Source organism: Phoca vitulina, unplaced genomic scaffold, assembly GCF_004348235.1.
Source record: "Phoca vitulina isolate PV1807 unplaced genomic scaffold, GSC_HSeal_1.0 scaffold21, whole genome shotgun sequence".
Taxonomy (NCBI): domain Eukaryota; kingdom Metazoa; phylum Chordata; class Mammalia; order Carnivora; family Phocidae; genus Phoca; species Phoca vitulina.
Window position 1 is genome coordinate 1,463,429 of NW_022589724.1, and position 16,709 is coordinate 1,480,137.

At 48.7% G+C, this 16,709-nt stretch overlaps 1 protein-coding gene across 1 annotated transcript in view; it reads right to left on the reverse strand.

The window, feature by feature from the left end:
• Window positions 1-2,598: 2,598 nt before the first annotated feature.
• The window catches only part of GABBR2 (gamma-aminobutyric acid type B receptor subunit 2), a 339,457-nt gene continuing 325,346 nt past the window's right edge, over window positions 2,599-16,709 (reverse strand). Inside the window, exons 16-19 of the mRNA XM_032418347.1 lie at window positions 15,070-15,252; window positions 12,385-12,514; window positions 7,906-8,023; window positions 2,599-5,234 (exon numbers count right to left, since the gene is read on the reverse strand). Coding sequence (XP_032274238.1) covers window positions 5,069-5,234; window positions 7,906-8,023; window positions 12,385-12,514; window positions 15,070-15,252 — 597 coding nt within the window. The 3' untranslated portion in view covers window positions 2,599-5,068. The remainder of the gene's footprint in view (window positions 5,235-7,905; window positions 8,024-12,384; window positions 12,515-15,069; window positions 15,253-16,709) is intronic.

The following is a 16,709-nucleotide window of genomic DNA, read 5'->3' on the forward strand; positions in this document are numbered from 1 at the left end:
TTTTATCAGCCTGATCATTTTAAAGCAGTGAATATCATATCCAAGGCTGGCATTTCTCCCCAGAAGGGTGAGCATCTTCCATCTTGCTTCCTCTGCCCTGGGCTGGCAGAGTCTTGCTAGATCTTGGAGGCCTGAGGGCGCTGATTCAGCGGTCAGGGCTGGGGGCTGGGGGGTGGATCTGGGCAATGGGCAACTTGGGCAGAGTTCTGTCTCTTGGCTTGCCTGCATTTCAGTACAGTGAAGGATCCCCATGCTCACATTGTCCAGGCCAGAGGCACTCAGGCTGGGTTTAGTGTCTCAGGCGATGCCATGGATGAATCTCAGAGGTGTGCAAATCTATAAAATTTAACAAGATTGTACTTTTATTTCAAGATAATCTAAAACAAATTAAATAGGCATATTCCGGGTCATCGGAATCCAGTTACTTCTGATGAGGCAGTTTAAGGAAGTGGTGAAGAGGATGTGTTCTGGGGCTATCCCTGTTCAAATTCCTCCCCCCCCCCCCAATCTCAGCTGTGTGACTCAGGACAGCACTCATCCTCTGTGGCTGAGTGCCTTTAGCTGCAAAAGGACGGCAATCATCGTTCCTACTCTGGGGTCCCCGTGAGATCTGAATGAGATTATGCCCGCAAAGCACTTCGCCTAGTGCTCAGCGAACATTAGCGTGCAATCACCATTTGATTTGTGTGTATTGTCTGGGCAGCCCCATCTCTGTCAATGGCTCATGAGAAAAACACAAAGGTGGATTTAACAGAGAGAAGTGATGTGTGAGAGCCAAGTGAAGGCCAAATGATATCATGGAGTGCCGAATAAATGAAGTTTTCACAGTGGTTTAAATAAAGAAAAGCAGTGTGATAATTGAGTCATCACACCAGGCAGGCTGAGCTCAAAGGAGTGTGCCCGGGAGCGGTTGGTGCTGTGCTCTTGTTGTGAGCTGCAATTTGTTTTTCTGCAAAAACCTCATCTATCCCATCAAATCAATGTTGTTAATATGATTTTTATTGGCTTTGTCATTTTATTTGCATTGAAGTTATAAATTTGTTTTGCCTTTATATGAAAGATGCAAGCATGAGCTTATATTTAGTTTGCACAAATTTAGGTAACTTTATAAAAACAATTCAAGTCGACACTGTGTCTTAAAAGCCAGTGGTCAGTTTTAGAAACACTGCTCTGGGGGCTTTGCATTGGAATTCAGATGGAGGGAAATCCAAGGTATTTCCTTTCGACACAGAGCCCTAACTCACCATGAGTGCCGGAACTCTCCGGTTACAGATGTGAGGAACCGGAGTCGAGATAGCAGCCAAGACATCAAGAGCAAAGAGGCCCAAGCCAGTAGCTCTTCACCACCATCGGAGTCTGCAGGCCAGCAGCTCCTCCAGGTTCACTACCCTCCAAAGCTCTGAGTGTGCACTTGCTTTTGTGATCCAGGTGACCATTGTGTTACTGGCTACTGGTATCACTTTCTAAGATTTCTACTTTTGCATTCAGGATCTTTGAGATTTATGGCTCTGTGGGATAAAATGTTGCCTGGTACTTAGATAACTTAGATGTCATGGAGCAGAGTTCTCTCCAGGCCAGGATTCAAGAGGTCTGATTCTCGGCAGGCTCATCATTGAGGATCCGGCACTAGAAAGCTCCTACCTGGCACCAGCCTTCCAGTGAAGTCTGTGGGGCCAGGCCCCCCTCTTCTGGGGCCTGCGTGCCTTCACATGGCCTTGGGCCTCCCCAGCCTGCTTTGGCCACCTTGCCTTGGTTCTATCGTGCCTCAGCCAAAATGTTTAATTCTGCGAAAGTCTCAAGGAAGACTGTTCTGAGCCACTGGGAGGGCCTGCTGCTGGGTGCGACATGGAGGAGGCAGATAGGACTCCCATCCTCAGGGAGCCCCTGGCCTGGGGTGGGGAGAAGGGGCCAGCATGAGCATGTACCCAGTGCCACAAGAGGGAGACAGCGTCCTGAGTACAGAAAAGAAGAGAGAATTTCACGTGGAGGGATTTAGGAGGGTGTTTTGGATGGGACTTGAAGGATGGCAGGATTTGAGATGGAGCTGTAGGCCAAGGGCCCATCATGGTGCAGGAAATGCATTCTCAAGGTGAGGAGGCTCAAAAGGAGAATGGGACCAAGCCACAGGCTGTCAGGCCTGGAGGGGGAGTTGGGCCTGGGCAGCGGTGAGGCTTCTGGGTTAGTTAGAGACTTCTTGTTTGCAACAGATGGGAACTGGACTTGAACTTAACTAGGCAAAAAGGGTGATTTATTTGGAGAACTGAGAACCCTTCCCAGCAGGGGAAGGACCCTTCAGGAACAGCTGACCAGCTATTCAGACACCATCAGGACCCATCTCTTGATCCTATTTCTCTCCATATTGGCTTCCCTTTTCTCTTTCATGGCTAAATTTCCTTATGTGGAGGAATCCTGGGGAAGGGACATACTGGCCGGGCTCGGGTCAGGTTTCCACCGTGGGATCCAGCAGCTGGGGTAACATGGTCGCGGGGCTGCTCTGTTACCGTCTGCAGAAGGGAGGGATGCTGAGGAGGCACCCCAGAACTGTCCCCCGAGTTGCTGAGCAGAGGAATAAGATCTGCTCAGACCTGCATGTTGGGATGAGGAGGCATTAAAGAGGACAGTTTTTTTTTTTCCCTTTTATTCATAAAAACAAATTTGCAACAATTTATTAAAAATTGATACCATGCAATAGGGGTACGAGAAATTCCTCATTTACATTTGATTCTGGCAGTCCCGGTCTAATTTAAAGCATTTGTGCACTAACGTCACTGGAAAATGCCTTCAGGCTTCTGAAGCCTCTTCGGAAATGTACGGTGTGTTTGCTGCGTATAAAAGAACCGTTAGATAGCTAGAGTCACTTCTGTGGGTCTTGTTATTTGCAGGGAAATTAAAAAAAAAATGGGAAAACCTACAGTATCATTAAGACAGAAAATGTACTTCGTGGGTGAACCTAGAAGACTGAGCACGGTCAGGGGTCACAACGGGTTACGGACGCACACACTCACCTTCGACTGTCCAATACTTTTTTGTTTCTGTTTCCTGCTATGCTGGAATAATATTTCTACAGGTATATTTTTTTTTGTGTGTGTGTGTGTGTATACATTATGTACAATGAATTGTCTCCTTCCCTTGGAAAAATTAATGTGGTCCTTTAAATTAAATCTGGTTTTGGTGAAATCAAGAAAGCAAGTCAATACTGGTAATACACAGTGAGTGACAACACCGATTTGTAGTGCCTAAAACAGACAATGACTTCAATTGGACCTGTGATGTGTTGACATTTTTTTTTTTCCCTAAAAGCTACAGTACCTCCATAACCTCTCTTGGGGGGAGGGGAGGGGAAAGCTATGCTACGTGAAATAGGGTGTTTTTGAAATGTTGGCGATGGTAGGATTCCGGTGGGCCCTTTTGTCAAAGTCTAGTGGTGCCAGCAGTATATTCCTGACTTCAGTGGTCGGGGAAGAGATTATTGCCTGCCTGTTGAAGCTGCCATTAGGTTTCTTTAGGGAGTGAGCAACCGCTCAGTTGTGCAGACGTCCTGGACGCTGTCCTTCAGGCCTTTCTTTAGCAAAGAATGAACCTGTCTAGGAATGTCACAAAAGTCGTCGGGAGCCTCTCTCCACCAGGTTATCTTGGTAGAGGGCTGTGCTGGGAGCTTCTCTGAGCCAAACCCCTGGTGGTCGTGAGGGCCGAAGGTCATGGTCATCCTGATTTCTCACGGGTCAGGGCTGCTTCATGGTTTGGTACGAAGCTTTCCCAGACAAGATCAAGTTTTGATCCTCAGAGCGACCCTGTGAGGTAGGCAGGACGGGGGTTATTTCAACCCCAATTTGTTGGGGAGGGGAAACGGAGGCTCAGAGAGACACTAGTGATTTTCCCAAGGTCATGGAGGGAGTCAGCCATGGAGTGAGGACTTGAGCCCAGGTTCGTCTGACTCCCAGGCCAGTGCTCTCTGGGGTTCGGCTGAGAGGGAAGAATGATCTTATGAATGAGAACCAGTGTGTTGACTGGTCACCCCTGTGACCCCCAAGGGCGAGCTCCCCAGCTTGTCCAGATGGAAGGCCACCTTCGGGAAGCCAAGGAGAGCCCTCGGCTAGCAACTCTCTCCCTACGACTACAGGGATGTCTTCTAGCAGAATGCCCGATTCACTTTGGTCAGAAACAAAGTCAGTGGGAAAAAAACCAACCCCAGCCAGCCCTTGGGCCCTGATGAGAGGTTAAAGTGCACAGTCTTTCTTTAGCGTGTTTGCTGGGAACAGACATTCCATGATTAGCTCGGGTGGTCCCCCTGATTACTGGAACACCTGATACAAACACAAGGACATGGCCAACGTGGTGGGTGCATGACCGACTGTCGGTGAATGCTGCAGAGCGGGTCTGCAGTGACGTGCCCTAAATCCCCACGGTCCCGGAACGGGTGTTATTGTGTTAATGTGTGGCATTTATCAGAGAGTAAGGTCCCACCGGGAGGCATGGGAGTCAGCCTGCTCCCGTACCCCAGCCCTCGGGCCACCTGGCTGCCCTGCAGACTCCCTGTTCCAGGAAGGCTGGGGGTGGCTGCACTGGTGGCTGGGGGCCTGGCTGCCCTGCCCACCTCCTTCCCCAGAGGCAGAGGGGCTGGCCTGGGGGGGAGGAGGGGCACAGCCAGGGATGTGTGTGCAGAGGCAGAGGCGGTTTCTCCAGAAGCCCCTCGCCTCTTCCCAAGGCTGCTCAGGGACACTCGGTGACTTCTAGCTGGAGTTCTAGTGATTCTCTCCTTGTCTAGGATTTGTTTTGTTTTGTTTTGTTTTTTGCAAAGTTTCAAATATCCCAGCTCCTCCTTCTTTGCAGACATCGAGGAAGAAGTCATTTCCATTCCTCTTCTTTGTGAAAGAATAAAAACTTCACAAATAAGGCGCGAGGTCAGGTGCCAAGTGCCCCCATCCTGTCCACGTGAGTGCCACCGAGCAGCCCCACAAGGCCAGCCGTGGCGCCCAGCGGCTCCGCAGCCAGAGCTGACAGTGTTCCCGTGGCCTCTGCTCCGTGAGGTTCGGTCATGGGGGAGGCCCCGGCCCCAGGCCTCCCACCCCTACAGGCCAGAGACCATAACTCGGAAGGAGGGTGGCACGTGTCTGTGGCGGGGGCTGGCGGTGGGGCTGACGCAGGGACTGACGCAGCTGGCGTCCACGCCTCCGATGGACGGCAGGTAGGCGTGGTGGAGGATGGGGAGCTGGAGGGACAGCCGGCGCTGGATGCTGTAGCATGGAGAGAGAGAGAGAGAGAGAGAGGGCGAAGGAGGGAGGGGGCGAGAGGAGTTTTAGTGAAGGCTACCTGGCTGCTCACCAGAATGTTCCTGGGACTCGCTTTGGCTAAGAAGCTGATGGTGGGAGAATGGTTATCCCGAATCCAAGATCTGTCCATGCCATCATCTAACCATTCACCCACCTAGCAGGTGTTTAATGCGGGCCTACACCTGCCAATGACTGCCCTGGGAATAACCAGGGAGATGGACTAAGCAAAGGGGACGCAGTCTTCCTGAGCGAGAGTGCGGCCATTCCTAAGCACAGGTTTTGCTCATCTCACGGGGCTTTGCTGCTGACACAGACAGTTCTCACTCTACTCTCAAGAGCCTCCAAATGGACTGAGAGGCTTCTCGCTGCTCTGGCCTTCCTCATTGGCCCCTCTGCCCCTGCCTTGCCCAGGACCTCAGCCCTTCTTGCTGGGCTGATTCCAATAGAAATTCCTTCCTGGTCTTTCAGCTTCTTTGGTGACTAGTGTTATCTTTCCAACTCTGGGGCGGTACATGCAGGGCTGCCTACGATCTTTCGTCTAATTCTCCAGGTGAAACTTCTACCCACTCTCCACCCAAACCCTACCCTCAGGCGGCTAGTTTCCCCTAAATCACTGCTTAGCAGGGCCAACCCTTCCTTGCCTTTGCACCTGCTCTTCCCCCAGCCTGGAATACTCTCTCTACCTCCTACCTGTTTCCCCTTCACTATCCAGTTTAAACTCCTCAGAGAGGGCTCCGTCATCCTCTGAGCTCCCAGAGTTCTGGGTAAATTCCAGAAGCACAGCCAGAAAAGCCCAAGGCAGGACGGAGGCAGGAGTGGTGTGTGACCCCTGGCAGTGTGTGTGTGTGTGTGGGGGCTGTGCTCTGCCCAGCTGCATCTTGTGTGGTTCTCTCTTGTACCCGGGAAGCTGCATTCTCGGTATCCTTAGGCCTCCTGTGTCCTCAGTGCCTGACCGGTCAGGTGAGGACCTTCCCCCCACCCCCAGATCTTCACAAAAACCCAGTAGGTAAAAGAAGTATTGCTAGTCCCACTATAATGACTAGGGAAGGGTACAGAGTTTAAGTAACTTGCTAATGGAAACAAAGCCAGAACTGGGGAAGGTGCGTCTCCTGCTTCTTCTGGGGAACCACAGTGTTTTGTGAGGAGGGCAAATCAACTCACAGGGGTCACCTCATCGCAACAGGTGTGCCCCTGGTGTGTATGCATGGCACTGAAGGATCCCAAGATGGACGGGGACAGACGCAATGCCGTCCCCCTCCCCCGAAGGACCTGTGCCTTGGAGAGTTTCTACCAAGGACACCTTCACGGTGCTCATGAGGTGAGCGTGTTGGAGCTCTCCTTTTGAAACTCAGGTTGAACCTGTGTGTGTAACCTGAGCTATGATCAACTCCTTAACGCAAGAGGGTGCTGGCAAAGAGTCCAGGTAAAGGGAGGCTGGAGAATAAACTCTAACCTGGGAAGGGCTATGGGCCTGGGCCAGGTGGACATCTGTCTGTGGCTCTCAGAGCCGTGGCATTTTCCTGTCTGGTAGTGGGGTCCTGTTTACACTGTCATTCATTTAATAGACGTTTGCCAAAAACCTGTCAGTGCGGGAGCCTGCATTCAGTCCAAGGGACATGGGAGGGGCTCACCCCTTATCCTCAAGGTGCTTACACTCTAGCGGAGGGTACTAATAAGCAAACCACTGACGACTGCCATATAACCATAATAATTATTCTGGAGTGTAAGCCAATGAAGCCTTAGAGCTAACTGGGGTGAGAAGCTATTGGCTCTAACACTAAATGGCCCCAAATTACACTATAGTTGGTGATTTGGCTGTCTTTGCTGCTTGTCGCTTCCCAGGGAGCAAGTTTCAGTGTTGACATTTCTTTTCTTTTCTTTTTTTAAGATTTAAGAGAGCGAGAGGGGCAGAGGCAAAGGGAGAGAGAGAATCCCAAGGCAGGGCTTGATCCCACGACCCTGAGATCATGACCTGAGCCGAAATCAAGAGTTGGACGCTTAACCAACGGAACCACCAGTGTTGACATTTCTGACCTCTGCTTCCAAGCTGCCATAAGCAAGGAAGATCTAACAATTGCCAGTGGGAACACAGCTAACAGAGCTTAGATGTCACCTTCTCACTGAATCGCCGCTGATCGCTCTATTTAAGGTTACAATCCCTCACCCCTTGCCCTAGTTTATTTTTCTCCGAAGCACCTATGATGTAATACACTAGATTTTGCTTTTTTTAATGAAGTTCTTGTGTCACCGGATAGAATATAAGCTCTGTGAAGGGATTTTTGTCTGTTTTTTTCACTTCCTTGTCTGACACACAGTAGGTGTCAGTGAATAGTTGTGGAGTGGTTAAATTTTATATATAACGAAGGCACTGTGCCTCAATGGGCTTGATGGTGGACAGACCTGGGTTCAAATCCTATCTCTTGCACTTAGAAACTGGGGGAGCACTGACCAGTCACCTGCCCTTTCTGAATATTCGTTTTCTCATCTGTAAAATGAGCCTTATAATTTGACCTGTATCATGGGGTTGCAGTGGGGTTCAAATAAAATAACGCACGCAAAAACGCGGTGCAGATCGAAATTGCTGTGCAGGAGTAACACTCTCTTCCGCAATAATTCTCAAGGAGAAAGTACTCACTGTTCTGGGGAGTTTATATCTTCTATAGGATCTTTGCATGTTCGAGAGGGCTCTGTTGTGTTCCACTGTAGCTGGGGATTTTGATCGAGGTGATTTTTTAAAATGGCCTTTCCCCCATCTGAATGCAAAATAACAAGATCACAACACATTCTGTTAACTTCATTAAAAAAAAAAAAATGCAGTCTTTCTAGGATGCTGCCCAAGGAGAGAGAATGCAAAAGAGCCTATTATCCCATCACGTGTCCTCCTTAATATCCTTAAGGAGGGCACGTACTGCATGGAGCACTGGGTGTCATACGAAAACAATGGATCGTAGATCACCACATCAAAAACTAATGATGTATTGTATGGTGAGTAACATAATAAAATTAAAAAAAAAAAATTTAGGGGAAAAAAAAAAAGAGCCTATTATCCCTCCAGAGCTATGGTTTTTGCAGTAGCTCTCTTGGGCCGAAGGCAGTGAACCCAAAAGCTTCCACCCAAGGATGGAAATGGCATCCTGGGGATTTCCTTTCTCCAAGAAAAAAAGGGGGGGTGGAAATCAAGTCAACCAATGTAAGTAACATAACTTGGAAATGAAAAGTTCTAACATAGAGGCCTGTTTCACGGGTGCACAGGGATGTAATGACAAAGGAAATAACCCTCCAAGGTAAAAAATAAGACTGCCAAAGGCAGAAAAGAGTAATAATAGTCAGTAAACTGCTGGTGGGAGTATAAATTGGCATAATCTTTCTGGGGAGTCACTGTCAATAGGCATCAAACCCTAAAAAAAAAAGTGCTTATCTTCTACCCAGAATTTTTACTTCTGGGAGTTATCCTAAGGAAATAATGAAGGGTGTGTGTGAAATTATACACAAGATGTTCAAATCAGCATTGTTTATAATATAAAAAAGTTGGGACTAATCTGAATTTTTCCAGTAATAATGGATTAGTTACATACTCATGTATGTATGGGGGCTCCATTCAAAGAAATACTGTGTAGCCACAAAATGTGATGATGTGGATGCTTTTTCAACCCTCTAAGTTTCAGAACCATCTAAGGAGATTTAAAGAAATATTAAATATAAAAACCTGGCCCCCACCTGAGGGACCTGCAGGAGCATTGCTGTTTAGTTGTTTTCCTGCAGTGGGTAACTTTGTGAATGTCATTTTGCCCCCATGTGAGTACAGTGGATCCTCTTTATTCATGGATTCTGTATTTGTGAACTTGCCTACTCACTAAAATTTATTTGTAACCCCAAATCAATACTGCTAATGCTTTCAAGGTCATTTGCTGACACACACAGTGTTGAAAAATTAACATTGACCTCATGGTCAACAACAGCACTATAACGCATGCCTGAATGAAGCCCATCTAACCCGTGTATTTTTTTTTTTTTTAAAGATTTTATTTATTTATTTGACGAGAGAGACACAGCGAAAGAGGGAACACAAGCAGGGCGAGTGGGAGAGGGAGAAGCAGGCTTCCCACGGGGCAGGGAGCCCGATGCGGGGCTCGATCCCAGGACCCTGGGATCATGACCTGAGCCGAAGGCAGACGCTTAACGACTGAGCCGGTCAGGCGCCCCTAACCCGTGTATTTTCTCTGTCGGGCACATCACAGCCTTCTTGCACTTAGGCATGCGTTATAGCGCTGTTGACCATGAGGTCAATGTTAATGAATCAACACTATATATTAAATAAGACGTCTGCAAGCAGAAACACACATACAACAAAGTTATGTATTGACTGACCAAAATGTCAACCCGAGAGAGCCTCGCAGGAACCAAACCCTGTATTCCCCCCAGGAGCAGTGGTTTGGTAGTCACTAATTAATTCATGATTCACAGCAACTTTATCAAACACAATCACCATGAATAATGAGAGCTGACTGCATATTCTTAGGATAAATTCCAAAAGTGGAACTGCTGGGTCAGAACAATTTCTATTTCAACCAGCAAAGTTTGAGAATGCCTATTCCCCCAACTGTGTCCTCAAATTCTCTGTAACTTTTTGATCTGTCTCTGCCAGTCTCATTGGTGAAAATGGTATCTCACTAAAGATTTCATCTGCATTTTTAAAAAAGTTTTTATTTATTTATTTGAGAGAGAGAGAGAAAGAATGAGTTGGTGGGGAGGGGGAGGGTCAGCGGGAGAGGGAAGGTGAGAGGGAGAAGCAGGCTCCCCACTTAGCAGGGAGCCCCACCTGAGGCTCAATTCCAGGGACCCTGAGGTCATGACCTGAGCTGAGGGCAGAGGCTTAGCTTAACCAACTGAGCCATCCAGGTGCCCTTCATCTACATTCTTTTAATAAAGAGTGAGCTTGAGCATCTTTTCATAAACATAGGAACCTCTTGCACTTCCTTCTGTGAGAACTCTCCTTTGCCCATTTTTCTTCTGTGTTGTTGGTCTTTTTAAAATTAATTTGCATATAATTATGTATGTCATAGAAATTATATAAAATTTCTCCTTATACGTAAGAAAATAAGCTCATTACCTGAGTTACAATATTTTTTGGCTTGGTTTGTTGGATTTTTTGACTACTTATGATGGCTTTGTATTGTTAAAAAAATTTTTTATAGTTAAATTTATCAACCTTTTCTTTTGTGGTTTCTATGTTTTGCATCAAGCTGAGAGAGGCTTTCCTCTCTCTGGATTATATATATATATATAAAAAATTCTCCCGTGCTTTCTGTGCTTTCTTTTAGTTCTTTCATGGTTTCACTTTCTACATTTAAATCTTTTATCCATCTGGACTTTATTTTTGTGTAAGGTGTGACATAGGGATTTAACTTTATTCTTTTCCAGATGGCTATGCACTTATCCCCATTAAATGTATTGAATAATTCATTTCCCTCCACTAATTTGAAATGTCCATCTTTACCAGATACTTATATTACTGTGAATAATTTTTTTCTTTCAGTTTACTTGTTACTTATCTCAATTCAAACTTTTTGCAATCAACTTATATAGTAAGAATTTTATAATTTGCTTTTATAATAAAAATACTTATGACTTCTATAAGAAGAAACTATAAAAAAACCTAAAGATTTTTCATTGATTTAAAAAATAATTTTATAGCAAATTAATGAACAAATGCTGACAAAATGCAAACAGAAGTATATTAAATGTCAAAGGAATCCTTTCTCACTTTGCAGTGTTCCTTTTCACACAGGTGGATACTGTTAACAATTTGGTGTTTGTTTTTCCAAACCTTTAAAAAAATGCACTTAATACACACACACACAGATGTGTGCATGTGTGTGTGCATTTATGTATATCATAATGCTAGCCTTCATCTTGTTATTTTCACTTGGAGAGCTCTCCATATTTGCACAGATAGATCCATCCCATTTTTTTTTTTAAAGATTTTATGTATTTATTTGACAGAGAGATAGCACAAGTAGGCAGAGAGGCAGGCAGAGGGAGAGGGAGAAGCAGACTCACCACTGAGCAGGAAGCCCGACGTGGGGCTTGATCCCAGGACCCTGGAATCATGACCTGAGCTGAAGGCAGCCGCTTAACCGACTGAGCCACCCAGGCGCCCCAGATCCATCCCATTTTCTAATAGCTGTATTATGTGCCTTATTTGATTGTGTCATAATGAATGAAACTGCCCTACATGATGAACATTAATTCCAGTTTTTCTCCCCTACAATAATGTGGTGATGAGCACCACGTGTATACATCTTCGCCCACGTGGGAATATTTCCCAGGGGCAAGATCTTGCTAGTGGAGTTGTTAATTAAGAGGTTTAACATCTAGGGGTGCCTGGGTGGCTCAGATGGTTAGGCCTTTGGCTTGGGTCGTGATCTTGGGGTCCTGGGGTCGAGCCCCGCATCGGGCTCCCTGCTCAGCGGAGAGTCTGCTTCTCCCTCTCCCTCTGCTTGTGCTCTCTCTGTCTCTCAAAATGAATAAATAAAATCTTTAAAAAAAAAGAGGTTTAACATCTAACATATGGATGTGCCCGACTGACTTCCAGAACATTGCAGGAGAATGCCTATTTCTACACACTCTTAACAACACCGGTGATCTTTGAAAATTTTGCTGAAATGTAGGCAAAAACCAGATTGTGTTATTTTGGCTTGCATTTCCCAAGTGGTTGGTGAGATAGAGTGTCATGTCCTAGCTTACTGACCATTCCGTTCCCATACATCGAGAAGGCACATTTGAAACCGTGAAATGTCACTGGGAGAAGTAAGGTAAACTCTTCACTAAGAACACTGTACCCCCAATCAGAACCCCGGGAATGCTGGCCATGTCATGTACGTGCGCCACTGGAACCCAAGAGACCGAGGGACAGAAGCCCCGGCTCTAGGCAGGGTAGGACCCCAAACGGAGCCTGAACTGTGGATGCCAGGTGCTCCAGCTCTGCCTGTGTGGCTTCAGGTCAGCCCCACCCCCTCTCTGAGCCTCAGTTCCTTCCTCGGTAAAGTGGAAGATGGCCAGCTGCTGTCTGATACCCAGGTCCCCACGTTCCAGGGACCCCGCCTCCTCCTACCTGTGCTCTCAGTGAAGTTCCCAAGGTTGAGGATGTCGTTGAGTTCTTGGTAGTGGTTCTGTTTAATGTAGGTGGTCTTTTCTGGTGTATCCTGCAGCTGCATAGTGACCTCTTCCAAGTCTTTATCCAGCTAGAAGGCAAAGGCTCCAGCTGAGTTAGAGCCCCGGGGCCCAGCCCCTTCAGCCCAGCTCACAGGGTCATGGGACCGGGCCTCGGGTGGGCTTCGGGAGGGCGCCCAGAGCCAGAGAGGCTGCTGCCTGCTGGGGAAGAGCTGCGGAGGGCCCCTGCTGGCTGTTGTGCAGGAGGGGCCGGGAGCGGAGGGGCCTGGGCGCTGTAGTGATGCGTTCAGGGTAGGCTGGCGCCTTGACGGAGCAGCTGGGTGAGCCCGGGCAGGCAGGGTGGGAGAGTGCCAGGGCGCAGGCTCTGAAGTTGGACAGGCCTAGGGGCAAACCCAGGGCTGCCCCTTACTGTCTGTGCACTGGCTTGTGAGACTGAGTCTCAACGCCTTCATCTGTAGAGTGTGGTAACAACAGTACCTACCTTTGTGGTTACTGTGGAGATTAAACGAGGCGATGCACTGAAAGTTTAGCCCAATCCTTGACACATCGTAAGGGTAACCTGCTACTATAGTAAAAGTACTATAATTATTGTTATTGATACCTAGCAGCACCCTTGCAGGGGAGGACAGATCTGTGGGCTGGTCAGCTGTGAGCCTCACATGGACACCGAAGCTTAGCACAGTAGGGGCTCCTCTAGAGGATGGGCTGCAGCTGCCTTCAGTTATAGAAAAGTCAGGTGCAGGCCCTGGGGCAGTTTAGCCCTTGAGAAGCCTGGTGCGTGTGTGTGTGCGCACGTGTGTGTGTGCATGTGTGTGTGTGTGTGCATGTGTGTGTTGGGGAGGGGTGGTAACTGGGAAAGGCAGTGGACATTCTGCTATAGCATAAGGGAGAGGAAGTTATAAACTGTAAAGTGTTGTTCTGATGTCAAGAGCACAGCCGTTAATTTTTAAATGCATTTTCACGTGGAGGAGGAGAGAGATACCTTTCTCTGTGTGACTCAAACAGCAGGGCTAGGAGCAAAGGAGGCCAGATTGTGATTCAATTCCAGGAAAAACCACCCAGCATTTTATGGATTTTGACAATGGCCTCGGTTTCAGGTTTCCTGAAGTGAGTGAACTCTTTATTGCTGGAGTGTGCAAGTAAAAGTCAAATGTCAAGTCATGGTCGTTCTAGTCAGAGAGAAGTCTGAGATTAAAACGGAAATCAGCAATGGGCTTTGAGGGACAGAAACCTTTTCTACTTTGCTCTGGTGACCAGTGGGGGGCTATCCCATCCTAAAGCAATCAGGTTTAGGTGCACAGACAACTGTGTAGTGGATCTTTGTGACAGACTAATGTGAGTTCCCCAAAAGGCTACTGGAATCTAGCAAATACAAATATGGAATGCCCAGTCCCATCTGAATTTCAGATAACGATGAATCTTTTTTTTTTTAGTGCAAGTAGATCCCAAGTACTGTATGGGCCATCCTTATACTAAAAGTATGCTTGATTGCCTGAAATTCAAATTTCCCTGGGGCACCCTGTATCTCACTTCTTCCTCCTGGTTCAACAGTAGAGAGCACATTTCCTAGCCTACCTTGTGTCTAAGTGTGATCATGCAAGTTCTTGCCAAGGTGACTGCAGCAGACCCAGAAGGCGCACAATTTTTGTACCACTTGCTCATCCCTTGTGTGGACTTCCTCTTCCCCTCCTGTGACTGAGAACAGGACATGCCTTCCCCCTCCCAGCTTTAACCGTCCTGGTGAGGAGTGCACCTTGGGGAGTGGCAGAAAGCAGGAGTGAATGAGCCTCATTCAGTCATGGCCATGGAGGCAACGCTGCTGGCCAGCCAGGACCCATTTCCTCAGGACCATTAGGTGAGAGAGAAATATTTTCTCTGGGTCACTTCATTTTGGGGCCTCTTTGTTACAGCAACTTAGCAAGTTATCCTGACTAACATGCTCTCCTTTGTTTCTTCCCCATTCCACTCGTCGAATGAGGGTTTCTCTGGGAAACATGCAGCCTGCAGATCATGGGCCAGTCACACCTCTGGACCCAAAGACAGAGGGGAAGAAGGGGAAGGTAATTTGGTCCCCCATCCCAGGTATAGAAAGTCCAGAATTGGAGGTCTGGCTTAGAGAAATCTAGTTATGGCCTCTCTGGAATGCTGAAGAACCAGTTAAGGACCCTCAAGACAACAGTGAGGTCTCAGCAAACTTTCTTGCCTGAAAGTTTCTCTTTACTCCCTCCTGTCTTGCTATACATCATATGGATGAGGGTGGTTTTTGGGTTGGGAGAGTGAAAAATCAAGGGCGGGGGGTCCCCGCACACTTAGGAAGCTCCTATAATCTGGGAGCTCACAAATCTTCAAGAACTTTCTTTCTGAGGATGTCTGGAATCAGGGCATGTCTGGCCTCCACGAGCCTGGGCCAGGTGAGCGGATTCCGACGAACTGCCTCTGTCTAGTTTATGGCCCCGCTTGTTCTCTCGGCTGTGACCCCAGCACATGGGACCGCACAGCCTGATGCAGGGGGTGTCCCGGGGTGGGGGGTCCAGGTCGGGAGTGGCAGCCCTGAGAAGTCCCGCCCTGAGGCAGACGGATGCAACTGGGAGGCTGGGGCCCTGGCTGCCGGTACTGGGGGAGCTACCTCGGTGATCTTCATTCGAAGGCGATGGTTTTCAGACTGCAGGCCCTCCAGGCGGGACGTGCTTGCTTGGTTCACGCTGGTGACTGAGGTGGACGTTTTAGAATCTTCCTTCTTCTGATTCTGAGTGAACTGGAATCGCCTGTTCTGGGTTGCTGCATCTGGGTTTGTTCTCAGAGTGATGAGCTGAAAGGACAAGGTATGGCTGAAAAGAGAAGCGCGGGGTCCTCCCCCTACAATCTCCCACCCACTCCGCCACAGCAGGTCCTGTGCTGGAGGCAGCGCGGACCCAGGCTGGGAGCCCGCAGCCCTGGGCTCAGGCTTGTCTCTGCCACTGACCTTGGGCAGGCCCCTCCCCCCCATGCTGAGTCTCAGTTTCCTTCTTCGTCAGCAGAAGTCTGGTCTCCTGATCCTGACTCAACCCGTATCCCAACCACCCCTCGGAGCCCACCAGCGCCCCTCGGGCCTGATTCCAGCTGAGCCTCACTCTGCCTTGGGCCTTATTCCACATGGAAAATTACCCCGAGGTGACACTGGAAGACAATGGATGGAGGCAAGGGAAGGCTTCTGCTTCTTAGAACCATTGGTGAGTGTTGAGGACAGACTTGTGACTAGCTCGGTCATGGACAAAAGCATTGTTGTAGAAGAGAAAAGGCTGCTACTTGATCCTCATCTCACTCATTTATTCAAGAAACACTTCTGGTCTGAGGCAGGCTCTGGGCCTGGACTGGAGAGCAGGGACTGGGTGAGGCAGGGCCCCTGTCCTCCACGACCCCACGGTCCAGAGCCCACAAGTACTGAGGGCAGGCTGGGCTGTGGGTGCTGTGGGCCTGGGCTGGGCTCTGTGGAGGGCCCGAAGGATGGTGAGGGAAGGGAATTCTAGGGGAGAAGAAGGGGCATGTGGAAAGCAAGGGGGCCTGGAGCTCAGGGCACTTATGGAGAAGGGCAGTCTGGATGGTGGCCAGGGTTCTTTGGGGAGACTAGAGGAGACTCAAGGGTCCTAAAAGGCAGCCTGGTATCGGGGACTTGATTCTGGAGCCAGGAGGGCAATGAGGAGCTCTTGAGGGTGACAGAGAAGAGTGACAGGGTCAGGGCTGGGCTTGGAGGCATCCGGCATCTTTGACCAGAGTGAGAGAATGTCAGAGTGCAGGCAGAGAGGTCTTGGCATTGGCCTGGAGCCTGGGCACGCGCTGACAAGCAGAGAAGGCAGGCATATAGGGTAGCAGTGCTCCAGGGAAGTCACCGCTTGGCGACTCATTGCATGCAGGTGCCATGGGCCGTCTGTTTAGGGCACAGCGGACCCCGACTGATCTCTCGTCCCCCCGTACTCCAAGGCACACCCTACCCCACTCGGGCCAATAATTCCTCCCACCCTCTCTATTTCCCGTTCTTCTCTGATGCTGAGACCAGCCTACTGCAGGGGCTCCCAAGATGCCCAGGCCTCTGGTTCACCTGCCGCTGCTGGGAAGGATAAGGTTTGAAAAACACCCTCTCAGGCTGGTCTTGAAGGTCAGGGCTTCAGATAAATGGAAAGTGTAAGTGGCTGTTAAAAGTGGTTATTTATTCCTTTTTACCCACTAATGCTACTTCTGAGGCTCCATCTGAAGGGTGTAGCCAGAAATGGGGATCATGTGTTATGTAGA